This window comes from Triturus cristatus, chromosome 5_2, assembly GCF_964204655.1.
Source record: "Triturus cristatus chromosome 5_2, aTriCri1.1, whole genome shotgun sequence".
In the NCBI taxonomy this organism is placed as follows: Eukaryota; Metazoa; Chordata; class Amphibia; order Caudata; family Salamandridae; genus Triturus; species Triturus cristatus.
Window position 1 is genome coordinate 1,121,907,955 of NC_140588.1, and position 18,660 is coordinate 1,121,926,614.

An 18,660-nucleotide genomic window follows, 5' to 3' on the forward strand; every position below is an offset into this window, starting at 1 on the left:
CTCCTTCTGTTCGAGTCTCTTGGCTGAGAGCAGTCAGGAGCCTCACACCTGATGCAAATGAAGCGGAGGGGATACAAAGGCTCACACCTTGTTAGCTCTTCACACGTACTTAAGAGAGGCAGCTTTTCACTTTGTTCAGTCTCTGTTTAGGGGATATGCATGCACTGTAAGAATGTTAGATGTGTTGGTCTCTCCCAGTATTTACCCAAAACAAATTGCATTTATATAGAGATTATAGAGCTCACTTCCACTGAGGAGGTGTTGAAATAATTAAAGTACCACTATCTATTTTTTCTTGAATAGCCCTACTCATTCCAATGCAGGGTGTCAGAGCGCTTTACATCAGCACGTGCATATTACATGTGCAATAAATTATAGACGTTTGTAAATGAATGTACAGGATGTGTTACATGAAACTGGGGGACTGCAAGGTTTAGAAGTCACATATCATCTTCCATAGCTCACTGTGCTATTATCCTCTCAATGCGCTCAAACGTACACATGATAGACCTGCTAAACATATATGAGGACTTAAGATCTGATGTCACATCTTGTGATGCCACTTCCTGTAAAGTCATGGCTTGTGATGCCACTTCCTGTAAAGTCATGGCTTGTGATGCCACTTTCTATGATGGCAATTCCTGTGATGGCATGTGTGATGTCATGCGCCGTGATGTGACACGCCATGATGTCGCGTGACCTGATGTTGTGCGCTGTGATGTCATGCGCCGTGATGTCACTTACATACTGCCTAACTAGGTTAGTCCCCCCACTTATTTTTCTAGGACTTGTGTCCTGCCCTTCCCCCTCCTGCCTCCCGCCTTTCACCTCCTTCCTCCCTCCCACCTCCCGCCTCCCGCCTCCTCCTGTGTCCTCCTGGCTTGTCAGTCTGTCCCTTCAGAGGATACAGAGGAGCCTGTAAATGGGCGCTTCTGAGGCACTTCCCGGGTCCTTCCCGGTCGCCATGTGTGATCTGCTGCTCAGAGTGCACTGTTCACCCTGAGGCCTCGCTGCTGGGAATCTCCAGGCTTTGTACAAACCTAGCGACTCGGTAAGTGCTGCTGCTTCTGAAGTGCAGGCTCCGGGTCCATGGGAGTCTGGGGGGGGGCAAGGAGGGGCGCTTCCCCCCCCCCCCTCAGCGCCCCTCCTTCTCCCCCCTGCGGACGCCCATGCTTAGTGTCTGTCAGTCACTGCCTTAGTTTTCTGCTCGTCTTTTTATTCACTCTCAGGTTTGCATTGATGGGAGGTTTCTATATTGATAGTGTTCTGGCGCGTGGCGCTTGCATCAGGAGTTGCCTTTTGTTAAAGGTGTAAGTTGTACTTCCAGGTTTCGGCGGCAGTCGTCTGTCTCTGTCCTTTGTTGTTTTCATGACTCCGCTGGTTTCTCCGGTGGCTGCTGTTTGTTCGCGATGGGTCTGGTTCTTGGCTCTAGTGAAAGGCGCCCTTTGGCTGCTTTGTTGTGCTCAGAAGTGCGCGCTTCTTCATTTTACAACACCAGGCTCCCCGCGGAGCGTCTGCCTCTTGCTCTGGTGTTGTTTTTGTCCTCAGGCTGCTCCCCGCCCCTTCTCACCTCTCTGAGAGCCAGTGCCCCCTTTGACCCTCTACCTGCCTCCCACCCCCTCCCCCGCCTCTTCTCCCGGTGCACACCTTGGTGCTTTCACACTTGACGTCACCTCCAGCTCACATTTTCAGAGAGGGCCCCGGGCTCCCTATCACCGACATGTGGAGGAGGAAGAGAGAGGGGGGACAGAGGAAGACACGGTGGGGGGTGAGAGTGAACGAAGAGGGGGGAGAGAAAGAACGAGAGAAGCAGCGGGGAAAGAAAGACCGAGAAGTAGGGAGGAAGGAAGGAAGGAAGATGAGAGAGCAAGTGGAGGGTGTGGGTGAGGGAGAGCAGCTTCAGAGAAGTGAGACCTGTGTCCTAACTCCGCCAGTGAAGACAGCGGGTCCAAAGGAGAAAGAACCAGGCCAGGCAGAGTCGGTCCAGGCAGTGTGCAGGGAGGCCGGCTCGGCGGGTCCGGAAGAGGGACAGGGCAGGCAGATCCGGACAGCAGATCCTCCTGAGCAGGGAGACGGCGCGATACACAATCAGAATGTAGTGTTCAGCTTTTGGGGTGCCATGGGATAACTTTACGGTTCAGAGTGGGAGTGGGTTTTAGGGTGCCAGGGAGTCATTTTGAGGGTTCAGGGTGGGTTAGGGATTGGGGTTTTGTGGTGCCAGGGGGACAATTTTTGGGGTCAGGGCGGGTATGGGTTATGGGTGCCAGGGGGGTAATTCTAGGGTACAGGATGCATATGAGTTTTGGGGGGCAGGGGTAATTTTAGAGTTCAGGGTGGGTATGGATTTTGGGGTACCGGGGTAATTTTAGGGTTCAGGGTGGGTATGGATTTTGGGGTACCGGGGGTAATTTTAGGGTTCAGGGTGGGTATGGGTTTTGGGGTGCAAGGGGGGAAATCTTAGGGTTCAGGGCAGGTATGGGTTTTGGGGTGCCAGGGGGACAATTTTAGGGGTCAGGGCGGGTATGGGTTATGGGTTTCCAGGAGGGTAATTTTAGGGTTCAGGGCGGGTATGAGTTTTGGGGGGGCAGGGGTAATTTTAGGATTCAGGGTGGGTATGAGTTTTGGGGTGCTAGGGAGTAATTTTAGGGTTCAGGGTGGGTATGGGTTTTGGGGTACCAGGGGCATAATTTTAGGGTTCAGTGCGGGTATGAGTTTTGGGAAGGGCAGGGGTAATTTTAGGGTTCAGGGTGGGTATGGGTTTTGGGGTGCTAGGGGGTCATTTTAGGGACCAGGACGGGTATGGATTTTGGGGTGCCACAAAAGAAAGAGATGGCTGTGGCACAACAACACTATGGTATATGAGATCATATGCGGCCTGCTTCCTGCCCCCCATGGCTCCTCCTGCGCCCCAGTGTTTCTTATGCCCCACCTGGCACACATCATGTCGGAGGATGGAGATGACGTTAACATTTTGCCCACCCTGGAAAAATTTCTGCCGATGCCCATGCCCGGGTCCGAGTCACCGCCTCACGGGGCAGTGGTGGCGCTAGTCACGAGCGCTCGGCTTCAGGGAGCTTTACACCCTCAGGGTTCACATTCACCACAAACATTCAGAAGCCACTGTGAGGCGCTCTCACATTACTGAGAGTAATTTCAATATCTCGTGCATTGACACCATTTATTTGATAGAATGTATGTTCGACGCTACATGCCATGGTAAGGGTAGAAAGCGCTATGTAAATGCTGACCACCTGTCTCGCATTAGCCTACAATACCTACCCTCAGAGACAGCCTACTACACAATGCTTGTGAACAAGATGCACAAAAGTAGTATTAGTGAAGCAGACCTACGCATGCACTGTTTACACCCAGGTGTAGACGCACATTAGAGCATCTCTCTTTGTAGATAATACATGTGCACAAGCATCAATAATACATCAGGCTGGTTCACAAGAGGTTACATTAAAAGCCAGGCTGACTGCAGGTTCTCAAAGTACTTTTCCCTGAGTCCTACTTGCCTGCTAACATTCTGTCCTCGCTAAACTCTACACCTGTACCAATCGATGTGTCCTACTCACCCCACAACCACACCACCACTCCTACTCACCCCAGAGCCACACCCATGGCCTCCACTGGTAACAACTGATGGGTCCTACTCACCTGGGCCTTATACCCCAAGCTAAACCGACAGGTGAAGTTCACAAGAACCAGTACTGATGCTCAGAACAGGTAAAGAAGCGACAGGTGAAGTTCACAAGAACCAGTACTGATGCTCAGAACAGGTAAAGAAGCGGCGGGTGAAGTTCACAAGAACCAGTACTGATGCTCAGAACAGGTAAGGAAGCGACAGGTGAAGTTCACAAGAACCAGTACTGATGCTCAGAACAGGTAAAGAAGCGACAGGTGAAGTTCACAAGAACCAGTACTGATGCTCAGAACAGGTAAAGAAACGACAGGTGAAGTTCACAAGAACCAGTACTGATGCTCAGAACAGGTGAAGAAGTGACAGGTGAAGTTCACAAGAACCAGTACTGATGCTCAGAACAGGTAAAGAAGCGACAGGTGAAGTTCACAAGAACCAGTACTGATGCTCAGAACAGGTAAAGAAGTGACAGGTAAAGGTCACAAGAGCCAGTACTGATGCTCAGAACAGGTAAAGAAACGACAGGTGAAGTTCATAAGAACCAGTGCTGATGCTCAGAACAGGTAAAGAAGTGACAGGTGAAGTTCACAAGAACCAGTACTGATGCTCAGAACAGGTAAAAAAGCGACAGGTGAAGTTCACAAGAACCAGTACTGATGCTCAGAACAGGTAAAGAAGCGACGGGTGAAGTTCACAAGAACCAGTACTGATGCTCAGAACAGGTAAAGAAGCGACGGGTGAAGTTCACAAGAACCAGTACTGATGCTCAGAACAGGTAAAGAATCAACGGGTGAAGTTCACAAGAACCAGTACTGATGCTCGGAACAGGTAAAGAAGCGACGGGTGAAGTTCACAGGAACCAGTACTGATGCTCAGAACAGGTAAAGAAGCGACAGGTGAGGTTCACAAGAACCAGTACTGATGCTCAGAACAGGTAAAGAAGCGACGGGTGAAGTTCACAGGAACCAGTACTGATTCTCAGAACAGGTAAAGAAGCGACAGGTGAGGTTCACAAGAACCAGTACTGATGCTCAGAACAGGTAAAGAAACGACAGGGGAGGTTCACAAGAACCAGTACTGATGCTCAGAACAGGTAAAGAAGCGACAGGTGAAGTTCACAAGAACCAGTACTGATGCTCAGAACAGGTAAGGAAGCGACAGGTGAAGTTCACAAGAACCAGTACTGATGCTCAGAACAGGTAAAGAAGCGACAGGTGAAGTTCACAAGAACCAGTACTGATGCTCAGAACAGGTAAGGAAGCGACAGGTGAAGTTCACAAGAACCAGTACTGATGCTCAGAACAGGTAAGGAAGCGACAGGTGAAGTTCACAAGAACCAGTACTGATGCTCAGAACAGGTAAGGAAGCGACAGGTGAAGTTCACAAGAACCAGTACTGATGCTCAGAACAGGTAAGAAAGCGACAGGTGAAGTTCACAAGAACCAGTACTGATGCTTGGAACAGGTAAAGAAGCGACAGGTGAAGTTCACAAGAACCAGTACTGATGCTCAGAACAGGTAAGGAAGCGACAGGTGAAGGTCACAAGAACCAGTACTGATGCTTGGAACAGGTAAAGAAACGACAGGTGAAGTTCACAGAATCAGTACTGATGCTCAGAACAGGTAAGGAAGCGACTGCACTGTTTACACCCAGGTGTAGACGCACATTAGAGCATCTCTCTTTGTAGATAATACATGTGCACAAGCATCAATAATACATCAGGCTGGTTCACAAGAGGTTACATTAAAAGCCAGGCTGACTGCAGGTTCTCAAAGTACTTTTCCCTGAGTCCTACTTGCCTGCTAACATTCTGTCCTCGCTAAACTCTACACCTGTACCAATCGATGTGTCCTACTCACCCCACAACCACACCACCACTCCTACTCACCCCAGAGCCACACCCATGGCCTCCACTGGTAACAACTGATGGGTCCTACTCACCTGGGCCTTATACCCCAAGCTAAACCGACAGGTGAAGTTCACAAGAACCAGTACTGATGCTCAGAACAGGTAAAGAAGCAACAGGTGAAGTTCACAAGAACCAGTACTGATGCTCGGAACAGGTAAAGAAGCGGCGGGTGAAGTTCACAAGAACCAGTACTGATGCTCAGAACAGGTAAGGAAGCGACAGGTGAAGTTCACAAGAACTAATACTGATGCTCAGAACAGGTAAAGAAGCGACAGGTGAAGTTCACAAGAACCAGTACTGATGCTCAGAACAGGTAAAGAAACGACAGGTGAAGTTCACAAGAACCAGTACTGATGCTCAGAACAGGTAAAGAAGTGACAGGTGAAGTTCACAAGAACCAGTACTGATGCTCAGAACAGGTAAAGAAGCGACAGGTGAAGTTCACAAGAACCAGTACTGATGCTCAGAACAGGTAAAGAAGTGACAGGTAAAGGTCACAAGAGCCAGTACTGATGCTCAGAACAGGTAAAGAAACGACAGGTGAAGTTCATAAGAACCAGTGCTGATGCTCAGAACAGGTAAAGAAGTGACAGGTGAAGTTCACAAGAACCAGTACTGATGCTCAGAACAGGTAAAAAAGCGACAGGTGAAGTTCACAAGAACCAGTACTGATGCTCAGAACAGGTAAGGAAGCGACAGGTGAAGTTCACAAGAACCAGTACTGATGCTCAGAACAGGTAAGGAAGCGACAGGTGAAGTTCACAAGAACCAGTACTGATGCTCAGAACAGGTAAGAAAGCGACAGGTGAAGTTCACAAGAACCAGTACTGATGCTTGGAACAGGTAAAGAAGCGACAGGTGAAGTTCACAAGAACCAGTACTGATGCTCAGAACAGGTAAGGAAGCGACAGGTGAAGGTCACAAGAACCAGTACTGATGCTTGGAACAGGTAAAGAAACGACAGGTGAAGTTCACAGAATCAGTACTGATGCTCAGAACAGGTAAGGAAGCGACTGGTGAAGTTCCAAAGAACCAGTACTGATGCTTGGAACAGGTAAAGAATCGACAGGTGAAGTTCACAGAACCAGTACTGATGCTCGGAACAGGTAAAGAAACGACGGGTGAAGTTCACAGAACCAGTACTGATGCTCGGAACAGGTTAATAAACACAGGTTAAGGGCACAAAAAGCAGCACTGATGCTCGGAACGGGTAAAGAAACTACAGATGAAGTTCAAAAGAACCAGTACTGATACTCGGAACAGTTTAAGAAGTGACAGGTAACGGTTACAAGAACCAGTACTGAAGCTCGGAACAGGAAAGAAGCAAAAGGTGCTGTTCACAGGAGCCAGTACTGATGCTCAGAACAGATTAAGAAGTGACAGGTGAAGGTCACAAGAGCCAGTACTGATGCTCAGAACAGGTAAAGAAACGACAGGTGAAGTTCACAAGAACCAGTACTGATGCTCAGAACAGTTAAAGAAATGGCAGGTGAAGTTCACAAGAACCAGTACTGATGCTCAGAACAGGTAAAGAAACTACAAATGAAGTTCACAAGAGCCAGTACTGATGCTCGGAACAGGCAAAGAAGCGACAGGTGGAGTTCAAAAGAACCAGTACTGGAGTTCACTGCTGCTCAAGCCTCACTTCTGTTGCATGCGAATAGAGATACATGTATGACATTATCGTGAACACACCTGTGAACACACAAAATGCCCCACCTTTTCCATGTTGTAAGGTATGCAGGTTCTAGAAATGCACCCAGCTTCCAGGAGGACTGCTCCATGCTAAAGTCTTCCCACCGAACAAGAAACCCACCCACATCATTGATATTAAAGCTTTATACACGTGAGGACGACATTCCTCTCAGGCCCTTCTCTTAGACTCCCCAGTGCACCCCTAAACAGACGTGTTCCACTAATACTCAGAACAATCCCTTCCCAGTGACAAGTCCCGAGTGGGAGCCCCCTTCGCTGGACAGGCTACACTTGATCTAGTCCCTTAGGGGAGTTATGAATTTTCTCTTTGGGGTCTCCATCGGTCACCTTTGACCCTGGGTCTGGCACGGCTGGTACAGAGTCTGGGGAGAGAGAAAGGAACAGATTAGCTAATTACCACCAACATCTGTACAACTCAACTCAAAAGAGAACAATATTCAAGTTGCCACAAAATTAGAATGAATATGATTCTAGACATGCTCATGTGGCTAGAGGGGGTGCTTGTTCCCGGATATGACAGTGAATTCACATCAAGTCTCTGTTAGTTTCGATCAGTGATGCCAACGCTGTCAGTCTGTCTCTGCCAGGCCCCTCCCACAACCAGGCAGTGTATGGATTGCTAATGATCTAGGGCAAAGCCAGAAAGAGAGTAACTGAGAACTGTCAACCAATCAAGGATTGCAAAGCACTGCAAATGACCCGTGCGGGTCTCAAGGTGCTGAGGTTGCGAACTGCTTGGTGGTCATTGGTCCATTTGAACAGCCCGGTCTTGAGTTCTTTTCGGAATTGCCGGAGCGATGAGGCGGTCCTGAGATGCATCAGAAGGTTGCTCCAAGCTTTGGCCACCAAGTGTGAGAAGAAGCATCCTTGCTGTTGGCTCAGTAGATCTGTGGGGTGTCTGCGAGGAAGAGGGAGGCAGGTGTTTGGTCAGTTGGTAGAAGGTCATTCGTTTGTGGATATAAACGGATTCTTCGTTGTGCAGAGCCTTGCATGCATGGGTCAGCATCTTGAACTGGGATCTCTACTGGATCAGGCGCCAGTGTAGCTTTTTGAGGTGGGGTGGGATGTGGGTCTGACTGGGGAGGTCGAGGAAGAGTCTTGCAGCTGAGGTTTGTATTGCCTGTAGTCTCTTTGGGAGGTGTGTGGTGATTTCCATGCCCTCACTAAGGGAGCTTTTGTAAGCTCCCTTAGTGGTTGAGTGCGGGTGGTGAAGTACTTGATGAAGTGACTGCAGTAATTGACCATCCCCAGGATCCTGCGGATTTCTGAAATACTTAATGGATCTGGGGCCGACCTCACGTGGTAGAATTTTAAAGTTTATTGGAAACTTAGAGGTGGACTAGAAACAAACCCTTTTGGACATAGATGGTTCTAGGGCCATCACCCACTGGAGCACTGAAGTACTCGTGTTACCTCACCCAGGGAAGCTGGGTGCATAGGTGTCAAATGGTGTCGGTTGGGTCGTCATTTTCAATGGCAGCTTGCAGAAAAGTGCTGATGCCGTGAAGAGAAGTGTCCGGAGCGATCCAAGCCTGGATCGAAGATGTGAAGAACCTGAAAGCAGAGGGGACAGAGTCTGGGTCACTTGCCAGTGACCAGGAGCACGATAGACAAATGCCCACCGATGTCGGGTGCTTCAGGTGCGAAGGGGGGAAGCTTGACTCTTCAGCCACGAGGACCAGGAGGCGTCGAGGAAAACCAGGAGCTGGCATTGAGCTGTCCCACAAAGGATGTCGAGTGCTGCAGCATCGATGCCCAGATTGGACACAACAAGCCTTGGCAACAGCAACTCACGTTGGAAGAGAAGAAATACTTCGGTGCACACCAGCAAGGCCCTGGGGACTCCCCAAGTGATGGAGAGTCATGGCACGTCTGGAGCAACTATGGAAGCCCAATTAATGTAAGAGTTGTCTTCACAGGGACCCACCAGTCGACGGACCAGGGATCGCGAAGGAGCCTCGAATGAACACACAAAGGGCGGGCTCACAGAACACTAGTGGAGTGTAGGCCAGCAATCTTCGGTAGAAAAGGTGCTCGGGGTCTGGGCTATAAGTAACCCAATGCACAGCCTCAAAAGACGTCAAGAAGGTGATGCACTTGCAATTGTGCGTGGTGACCAGGAGGTCCGGATCCACGTTACTCACGACAGCTACGGGTCTCAGCTTTGCTGGGCATTCGGGTCGGCCTCGGTGAAGTCTGGAAATCCACCTCTTGTATTGCAAATACTTCGGAGTCCGGCGGGAGTTTCGGAGATGCACACCGGTCAGATGCTTCGTTGGTGCCAGCCAAGCAGGGGAGTAACTCCTTTACTCCAAGGGAGATTCTTCAGTCATCTGGCATCGTGCGGATTGTCAAAATTCCAGGATTCAGTTTCAGAGTTTCGTCCAGGGATATCTAAAGTCCTGTAGTCAGGGGTTCCTTCTTTATACCCAAGGAAGGGGTAGGACTTACTCTGGGGACCCACCTATGGGAGGGTTTGGAAAGAGGGGTGGCTACACCAATTTCCTTTGTCCAGTTTTGTGCCAGAGCAGGGGGTGGTAGCCCCTGCAACCGGTTTGAGCTGGACTATGCACAGGGACACCAAATGTGCCCACAGTGCAGACTTCAAAGCACTCCTGGAGTGCTCCCATCCAGCCCTAATCCACTAAGGCCTGTCTGGGAGGTGGTAACATCTCCCTGTGACAGGAAACCTATTGTCCAGGCCTCCCCTGCTGGAGTTTCGGTAGGCAGCAGGAGGCCAAACCCGTGTCTGTGACTGGCAGCATCCATTTTGTGATGCCAGGGCTCTGTTAGCTGGTACCGGGTATACCGGTGCTGTCATGTCTCTCCCTCTAGAACGGTGAGATCATACTCCAACACCAGTTACTGGTGTGGGGGTATGATTCCAAGGTGTTTGACACCAAACACGACATGTTTCCGTGCAGCCAGTCCAAAGTTAGCATTTACTGTTTGTTTATAATGCATTTAAGAGTATATGGTCAGGCTGCATCACAGACAACCCCGGAGAAGAGATTCCAAAGGCTGCAGAGGGGCTCTGCTCATGCATGGGCACACTCTCACACAAAACCAAGCAACTTGCCTTCAGAATTGATAAGGCCTGACATAGTGGTTTATATGTGCAGTGATAGGGTGAGATATAGTGAACCTATATCTCAGTAAGGGGTGCACGCACCTCCTTACCCAGGCTGCAGTAGCAGACCTATGGTGTCATTTTGGAGGGCTTCCCAGGGGTGGCATAATAAATGCTGCAGCCCCTGGTAGGCCTCTGGGGTACCTATGCCCTGGGTACATAGTGTACCATATTCTAGGGACTTATAAGGGCACCCCAGAATCCAATCTGTGGTGTACCTAAGGTACATGGAATCAATTTAGAGAGGAAGCAGCTAGGCTGGGGTCTTGAGTAGCAGGGCCACAGCCAGACTAAAGTCGATAAACAGTGAAACATCAGCAAAAAGTGGGGATAACCATAAGAAGCAGATACTACTCTCCTACATGCTCTGTCTCCCTTACCTGTCTAACCCGTCCCACCCCCTGGAGTATCCCTGGACCGCTCCGTCTCCCTTACCTGTCTAACCCACCCCACCCCCTGGGGTAACCCTGGAAAGCTCTGTTTCCTTAACCTGTCTAACCCACCCCACACCCTGGAATAACCCTGGGCAGCTCTGTCTCACTTACCTGTCTAAGAAACCTCACCCCCAGGAGTAACCCTGGACCTCTCTGTCTCCCTAACCTGTCTAACCCACACCACCCCCTGGAGTAACCCTGGACCGCTCTGTCTCCCTAACATGTCTAACCCACCCCAACCCCCTGGAGTAACCCTGGACCGCTCTGTCTCCCTTACCAGTCTAACCCACCCCACCCCCTGGAGTAACCCTGGACAGCTCTGTCTCACTTACCTGTCTAAGAAACCCCACCCCAGGAGTAACCCTGGACCTCTTTGTCTCCCTAACCTGTCTAACCCACCCCGCCCCCTGGAGTAACCCTGGACCTCACTGTCTCCCTAACCGGGCTTACCCGCCCCACCACCTGGAGTAACCCTGGACTGCTCTGTCTCCCTTACCAGTCTAACCCAGCCCACCCCCTGGAGTAACCCTGGACTGCTCTGTCTCCCTTACCAGTCTAACCCACCCCACCCACTGAAGTAACCCTGGACCGCTCTGACTCCCTTACCTGTCAAACCCACCCCACCCGCTGGAGTAACCCTGGACCTCTCTGTCTCACTTACCTGTCTAACCCACCCCACCCCCTGGAGTAACCCTGGACTGCTTTGTCTCCCTAACCTGTCTAACCCACCCCACACCCTGGAGTAACCCTGGAACGCTCTGTCTCCCTAACCTGTCTAGCCCACCCCACCCCCTGGAGTAACCCTGGACCGCTCTGTCTCCCTTATCTGTCTAACCCCCCTCCCCCCTCCAGAGTAACCCTGGACCGCAATGTCTCACTTGCCGGTCTAACCCACCCCACCCCCTGGAGTAACCCTGGACCGCTCTGTCTCCCTTACCTGTCTAACCCACCCCACCACCTGGTGTAACCCTGGACTGTGCTGTCTCCCTAACCTGTCTAACCCACCCCAACCCCTGGAGTAACCCTAGACTTCTCTGTCTCCCTAACCTGTCTAACCCACCCCAACCCCTTTAGTAACACTGGACCGCTCTGTCTCCCTAACCTGTCTAACCCACTCCACCCCCTGGAGTAACCCTGGACCTCACTGTCTCCCTAACCGGGCTTACCCACCCCCCCACCTGGAGTATCCCTGGACTGCTCTGTCTCCCTTACCTGACTAACCCACCCCACCCCCTGGAGTAACCCTGGACAGCGCTCTCTCCCTAACCTGTCAATCCCACCCCAACCCCTGGAGTAACCCTGAAACGCTCTTTATCCCTAACCTGTCTAACCCACCCCAACCGCTGGAGTAACCCTGGGCTGCACAGTCTCCCTAAGCTGTTTAACACACCCCAACCCCTGGAGTAATCCTGGACCTCTCTGTCTCCCTAACCTGTCTAACCCACCCCAACCCCTGGAGTAACCCTGGACTGCGCTGTCTCCCTAACCTGTCTAACCCAGCCCACCCCCTGAAGTAACCCTGGACCACTCTGTCTCCCAAACCTGTCTAACCCACCCCACCCCACCCCCTGCAGTAACCCTGGACTGCACAGTCTCCCTAACCTGTCTAACCCACCCCCCTGGAGTTACCCTTGACCGCTCTGTCTCCCAATCCTGTCTAACCCACCACAACCCCCTGGAGTAACCCTGGACCGCTCTGTCGCCCTAACCTGTCTAACCCACCCCAACCCCTGGAGTAACCCTGGACCGCTCTGTCTCCCTAACCTGTCTAACCACCCCATCTCCTTAGTAACCCTCGACCGCTCTGTCTCCCTTACCTGTCTAACCCAGCCCACCCCCTGGAGTAACCCTGGACCTCTCTGTCTCCCTTACCTGTCTAACCCACCCCACCCCCTGGAGTAACCCTGGACCGCTCTGTCTTCCTTATCTGTCTAACCCCCCTCCAGAGTAACCCTGGACCGCAATGTCTCACTTGCCGGTCTAACCCACCCCACCCCCTGGAGTAACCCTGGACCGCTCTGTCTCCCTTACCTGTCTAACCCACCCCACCCCCCGGTGTAACCCTGGACTGCGCTGTCTCCCTAACCTGTCTAACCCACCCCAACCCCTGGAGTAACCCTAGACTTCTCTGTCTCCCTAACCTGTCTAACCCACCCCAACCCCTTTAGTAACACTGGACCGCTCTGTCTCCCTAACCTGTCTAACCCACCCCACCCCCTCGAGTAACCCTGGACCTCACTGTCTCCCTAACCGGGCTTACCCACCCCCCCACTGGAGTAACCCTGGACTGCTCTGTCTCCCTTACCTGACTAACCCACCCCACCCCCTGGAGTAACCCTGGACAGCGCTCTCTCCCTAACCTGTCAATCCCACCCCAACCCCTGGAGTAACCCTGAAACGCTCTTTATCCCTAACCTGTCTAACCCACCCCAACCGCTGGAGTAACCCTGGGCTGCCCTGTCTCCCTAACCTGTTTAACACACCCCAACCCCTGGAGTAATCCTGGACCTCTCTGTCTCCCTAACCTGTCTAACCCACTCCAACCCCTGGAGTAACCCTGGACTGCGCTGTCTCCCTAACCTGTCTAACCCAGCCCACCCCCTGAAGTAACCCTGGACCGCTCTGTCTCCCAAACCTGTCTAACCCACCCCACCCCCTGCAGTAACCCTGGACTGCACAGTCTCCCTAACCTGTCTAACCCACCCCCCTGGAGTTACCCTTGACCGCTCTGTCTCCCAAACCTGTCTAACCCACCACAACCCCCTGGAGTAACCCTGGACCGGTCTGTCGCCCTAACCTGTCTAACCCACCCCAACCCCTGGAGTAACCCTGGACCGCTCTGTCTCCCTAACCTGTCTAACCACCCCATCTCCTTAGTAACCCTCGACCGCTCTGTCTCCCTTACCTGTCTAACCCAGCCCACCCCCTGGAGTAACCCTGGACCTCTCTGTCTCCCTTACCTGTCTAACCCACCCCACCCCCTGGAGTAACACTGGACTGTGCTGTCTCCCTAACCTGTCTAACCCACCCCACCCCCTGGATTAACCCTGGAACGCTCATTCTCCCTAACCTGTCTAACCCACTCTAACCCCTGGAGTAACCCTGGACCACTCTGTCTCCCTTACCTGTCTAACCCACCCCACCCCCTGGAGTAACCCTGGACGTCCCGGTCTCCCTTACCTGTCTAACCCACCCCACCCCCTGGAGTAACCCTGGACTGCGCTGTCTCCCTAACCTGTCTAACCCACCCCAACCCCTGGAGTAACCCTGGACTGCGCTGTCTCCCTAACCTGTCTAACCCAGCCCACCCCCTGAAGTAACCCTGGACCACTCTGTCTCCCAAACCTGTCTAACCCACCCCACCCCACCCCCTGCAGTAACCCTGGACTGCACAGTCTCCCTAACCTGTCTAACCCACCCCCCTGGAGTTACCCTTGACCGCTCTGTCTCCCAATCCTGTCTAACCCACCACAACCCCCTGGAGTAACCCTGGACCGCTCTGTCGCCCTAACCTGTCTAACCCACCCCAACCCCTGGAGTAACCCTGGACCGCTCTGTCTCCCTAACCTGTCTAACCACCCCATCTCCTTAGTAACCCTCGACCACTCTGTCTCCCTTACCTGTCTAACCCAGCCCACCCCCTGGAGTAACCCTGGACCTCTCTGTCTCCCTTACCTGTCTAACCCACCCCACCCCCTGGAGTAACCCTGGACCGCTCTGTCTTCCTTATCTGTCTAACCCCCCTCCAGAGTAACCCTGGACCGCAATGTCTCACTTGCCGGTCTAACCCACCCCACCCCCTGGAGTAACCCTGGACCGCTCTGTCTCCCTTACCTGTCTAACCCACCCCACCCCCTGGTGTAACCCTGGACTGCGCTGTCTCCCTAACCTGTCTAACCCACCCCAACCCCTGGAGTAACCCTAGACTTCTCTGTCTCCCTAACCTGTCTAACCCACCCCAACCCCTTTAGTAACACTGGACCGCTCTGTCTCCCTAACCTGTCTAACCCACCCCACCCCCTCGAGTAACCCTGGACCTCACTGTCTCCCTAACTGGGCTTACCCACCCCCCACCTGGAGTAACCCTGGACTGCTCTGTCTCCCTTACCTGACTAACCCACCCCACCCCCTGGAGTAACCCTGGACAGCGCTCTCTCCCTAACCTGTCAATCCCACCCCAACCCCTGGAGTAACCCTGAAACGCTCTTTATCCCTAACCTGTCTAACCCACCCCAACCGCTGGAGTAACCCTGGGCTGCCCTGTCTCCCTAACCTGTTTAACACACCCCAACCCCTGGAGTAATCCTGGACCTCTCTGTCTCCCTAACCTGTCTAACCCACCCCAACCCCTGGAGTAACCCTGGACTGCGCTGTCTCCCTAACCTGTCTAACCCAGCCCACCCCCTGAAGTAACCCTGGACCGCTCTGTCTCCCAAACCTGTCTAACCCAGCCCACCCCCTGCAGTAACCCTGGACTGCACAGTCTCCCTAACCTGTCTAACCCACCCCCCTGGAGTTACCCTTGACCGCTCTGTCTCCCAAACCTGTCTAACCCACCACAACCCCCTGGAGTAACCCTGGACCGCTCTGTTGCCCTAACCTGTCTAACCCACCCCAACCCCTGGAGTAACCCTGGACCGCTCTGTCTCCCTAACCTGTCTAACCACCCCATCTCCTTAGTAACCCTCGACCGCTCTGTCTCCCTTACCTGTCTAACCCAGCCCACCCCCTGGAGTAACCCTGGACCTCTCTGTCTCCCTTACCTGTCTAACCCACCCCACCCCCTGGAGTAACACTGGACTGTGCTGTCTCCCTAACCTGTCTAACCCACCCCACCCCCTGGATTAACCCTGGAACGCTCATTCTCCCTAACCTGTCTAACCCACTCTAACCCCTGGAGTAACCCTGGACCACTCTGTCTCCCTTACCTGTCTAACCCACCCCACCCCCTGGAGTAACCCTGGACGTCTCGGTCTCCCTTACCTGTCTAACCCACCCCACCCCCTGGAGTAACCCTGGACTGCGCTGTCTCCCTAACCTGTCTAACCCACCCCACCCCCTGGAGTAACCCTGGAACTCATTCTCCTTAACTTGTCTAACCCACTCCAACCCCTGGAGTAACTCTGGACTGCTATTTCTCCCTTACCTGTCTAACCCACCCCAACCCCTGGATTAACCCAGGACTGCACTGTCTCCCTAACCTGTCTAACCGACCCCACCCCTAGAGTAACCCTGGACTAGCGCCAAGATACTCCTTGGAGTGGTAGCCGCGCGGTATAAATTCACCTTTACATTACATTACATTCTGTCTCCCTAAACTGTCTAACCCACCCCACCCCCTGGAGTAACCCTGGACCGCTCTGTCTCCCTAACCTGTCTAACCCACCTCACCCCCTGGAGTAACCCTGGACTGCTCTGTCTCCCTTACCTGACTAGCCCACCCCAACCCCTGGAGTAACCGTGGAACGCTCATTCTCCCTAACCTGTCTAACCCACTCTAACCCTTGGAGTAACCCTGGACCACTCTGTCTCCCTTACCTGTCTAACCCACCCCACCCCCTGGAGTAACCCTGGACCTCTCTGTCTGCCTTACCTGTCTAACCCACCCCACCCCCTGGAGTAACCCTGCACTGCGCTGTCTCCCTAACCTGTCTAACCCACCCCACCCCCTGGAGTAACCCTGGAACACTCATTCTCCCTAACTTGTCTAACCCACTCCAACCCCTGGAGTAACCCTGGACTGCGATTTCTCCCTAACCTGTCTAACCCACCTCAGCTCCCTGGAGTAACACAGGACTGCACAGTCTCCCTTACCTGTCTAACCCACCCCAACCCCTGGAGTAACCCTGGACTGCTCTGTCTCCCTAACCTGTCTAACCAACCCCTCCCCTAGAGTAACCCTGGACTGTTCTGTCTCCCTAAACTGTCTAACCCACCCCACCCCCTGTAGTAACCCTGGACCGCTCTGTCTCCCTAACCTGTCTAACCCACCTCACCCCCTGGAGTAACCCTGGACTGCTCTGTCTCCCTTACCTGACTAACTCACCCCAACCCCTGGAGTAACCCTGGAACGCTCATTCTCCCTAACCTGTCTAACCCACTCCAACCCCTGGAGTAACCCTGGACCGCTCTTTCTCCCTAACCTGTCTAATCCACCCAACCCCCTGGAGTAACCCTGGACCTCTCTGTCTGCTTAACCTATTTAACCCACCCCAGCTCCCTGTAGTAACACAGGACTGCACAGTCTCCCTTACCTGTGCCACCCACCCCAACCCCTGGAGTAACACTGGACTGCGCTGACTCCCTAACCAGTCTAACCAACCCCATCCCTGGACTAACCCTGGACCGCTCTCTCTCCCTAAACTGTCTAACCCACCCCACCCCCTGGAGTAACCCTGGACCTCTCTGTCTCACTAACCTGTCTAACCCACCCCACCCCCTGGAGTAACCCTGGACCTCTCTGTCTCCCTAACCTGTCTAACCCACCCCACCCCATGGAGTAACCCTGGACCTCTCTGTCTCCCTTACCTGTCTAACCCACCCCACCCCCTGGAGTAAACCTGGACCTCTCTGTCTCCCTAACCTGTCTAACCCACCCCACCCCCTGGAGTAACCCAGGACTGCTCTGTCTCCCTTACCTGTCTAACCCACCCCACCCCCTGGTGTAACGCTGGACTGCGCTGTCTCCCCAACCTGTCTAACCCACCCCAACCCCTGGAGTAACCCTAGACTTCTCTGTCTCCCTAACCTGTCTAACCCACACCACCCCCTGGAGTAACCCTGGACCTCACTGTCTCCCTAACCGGGCTTACCCACTCCACCCCCTGGAGTAGCCCAGTACCGCTCTGTCTCCCTTACCTGTCTAACCCACCCCAACCCCTGGAGTAACCCTGGAACGCTCTGTCTCCCTCATCTGTCTAAACGGTACAAAAGGGGCTGGTGATGGACAGAGCATCAGAACCAATCAAACACTCACACCCAGTCAACAGATGTGGGTTTGATCCATCACCGTTCTTTAGCCCACTCTGCCACCCCAGTTCAGACATGGCCATATGTAAATCAGTCTGACCCTGTGCCTCATGGGAACAATCCAGCCCGAACTGCCAAGCCATGCCTTCCCTGGACCGGAAACAAGCTTCCTAGACCGGTTTCTGTCTAACCCATCCCACTCCCTGGTGTAACCCTGGACCGCTCTGTCTCCCTAACCTGTGTAACCTACCCCATCCTGGAGTAACCCTGGACCGCTTTGTCTCCCTAACCGGTCTAACCCTCCCCACCCTGTAGTAACCCTGGACTGCGCTGTCTCCCTAACTTGTCTAACCCACCCCACCCTGTTGTTACCCTGGACTGCGCTGTCTCCCTAACCTGTCTAACCTACGCCACCCTAGAGTAACCCTGGACTGCGCTGTCTCCCTAACCTAACTATCCCCACCCTGTAGTAATCCTGGACTGCTCTGTCTCCCTTACCTGTCTAACCCACCCCACCCCCTGGAGTCACCCTGGACCGCTCTGTCTCCCTAACCTGTCTAACCCTCCCCACCCTGGTGTAACCCTTGACTGCGCTGTCTCCCTAACCTGTCTAACTCTCTCCACCCTGGAGGAACCCTGGACCGCTGTGTCTCCCTTACCTGTCTAACCCATCCCACCAACTGGAGTAACCTTGGACCTCTCTGTCTCCCTAACCTGCCTAACCCACCTCAACCCCTGGAGTAACTCTGGACCGCTCGGTCTCCCTAACCTAAGATAGTCAAGTGCTAAAGGGGGTGCAAAAGGTACCCATATTTGTGTCCCTTGTACAACGGCGGTGAAAGACTCCAAGGGGCATGTT

The 18,660-nt window shown here is 53.1% G+C and overlaps 1 protein-coding gene across 1 annotated transcript in view; it reads right to left on the reverse strand.

Annotated features, from left to right (window-relative positions):
- Positions 1-3,151: 3,151 nt before the first annotated feature.
- The window catches only part of LOC146829869 (uncharacterized), a 344,867-nt gene continuing 329,358 nt past the window's right edge, over positions 3,152-18,660 (reverse strand). Inside the window, exon 7 of the mRNA XM_085608536.1 lies at positions 3,152-7,630. Coding sequence (XP_085464662.1) covers positions 7,533-7,630 — 98 coding nt within the window. The 3' untranslated portion in view covers positions 3,152-7,532. The remainder of the gene's footprint in view (positions 7,631-18,660) is intronic.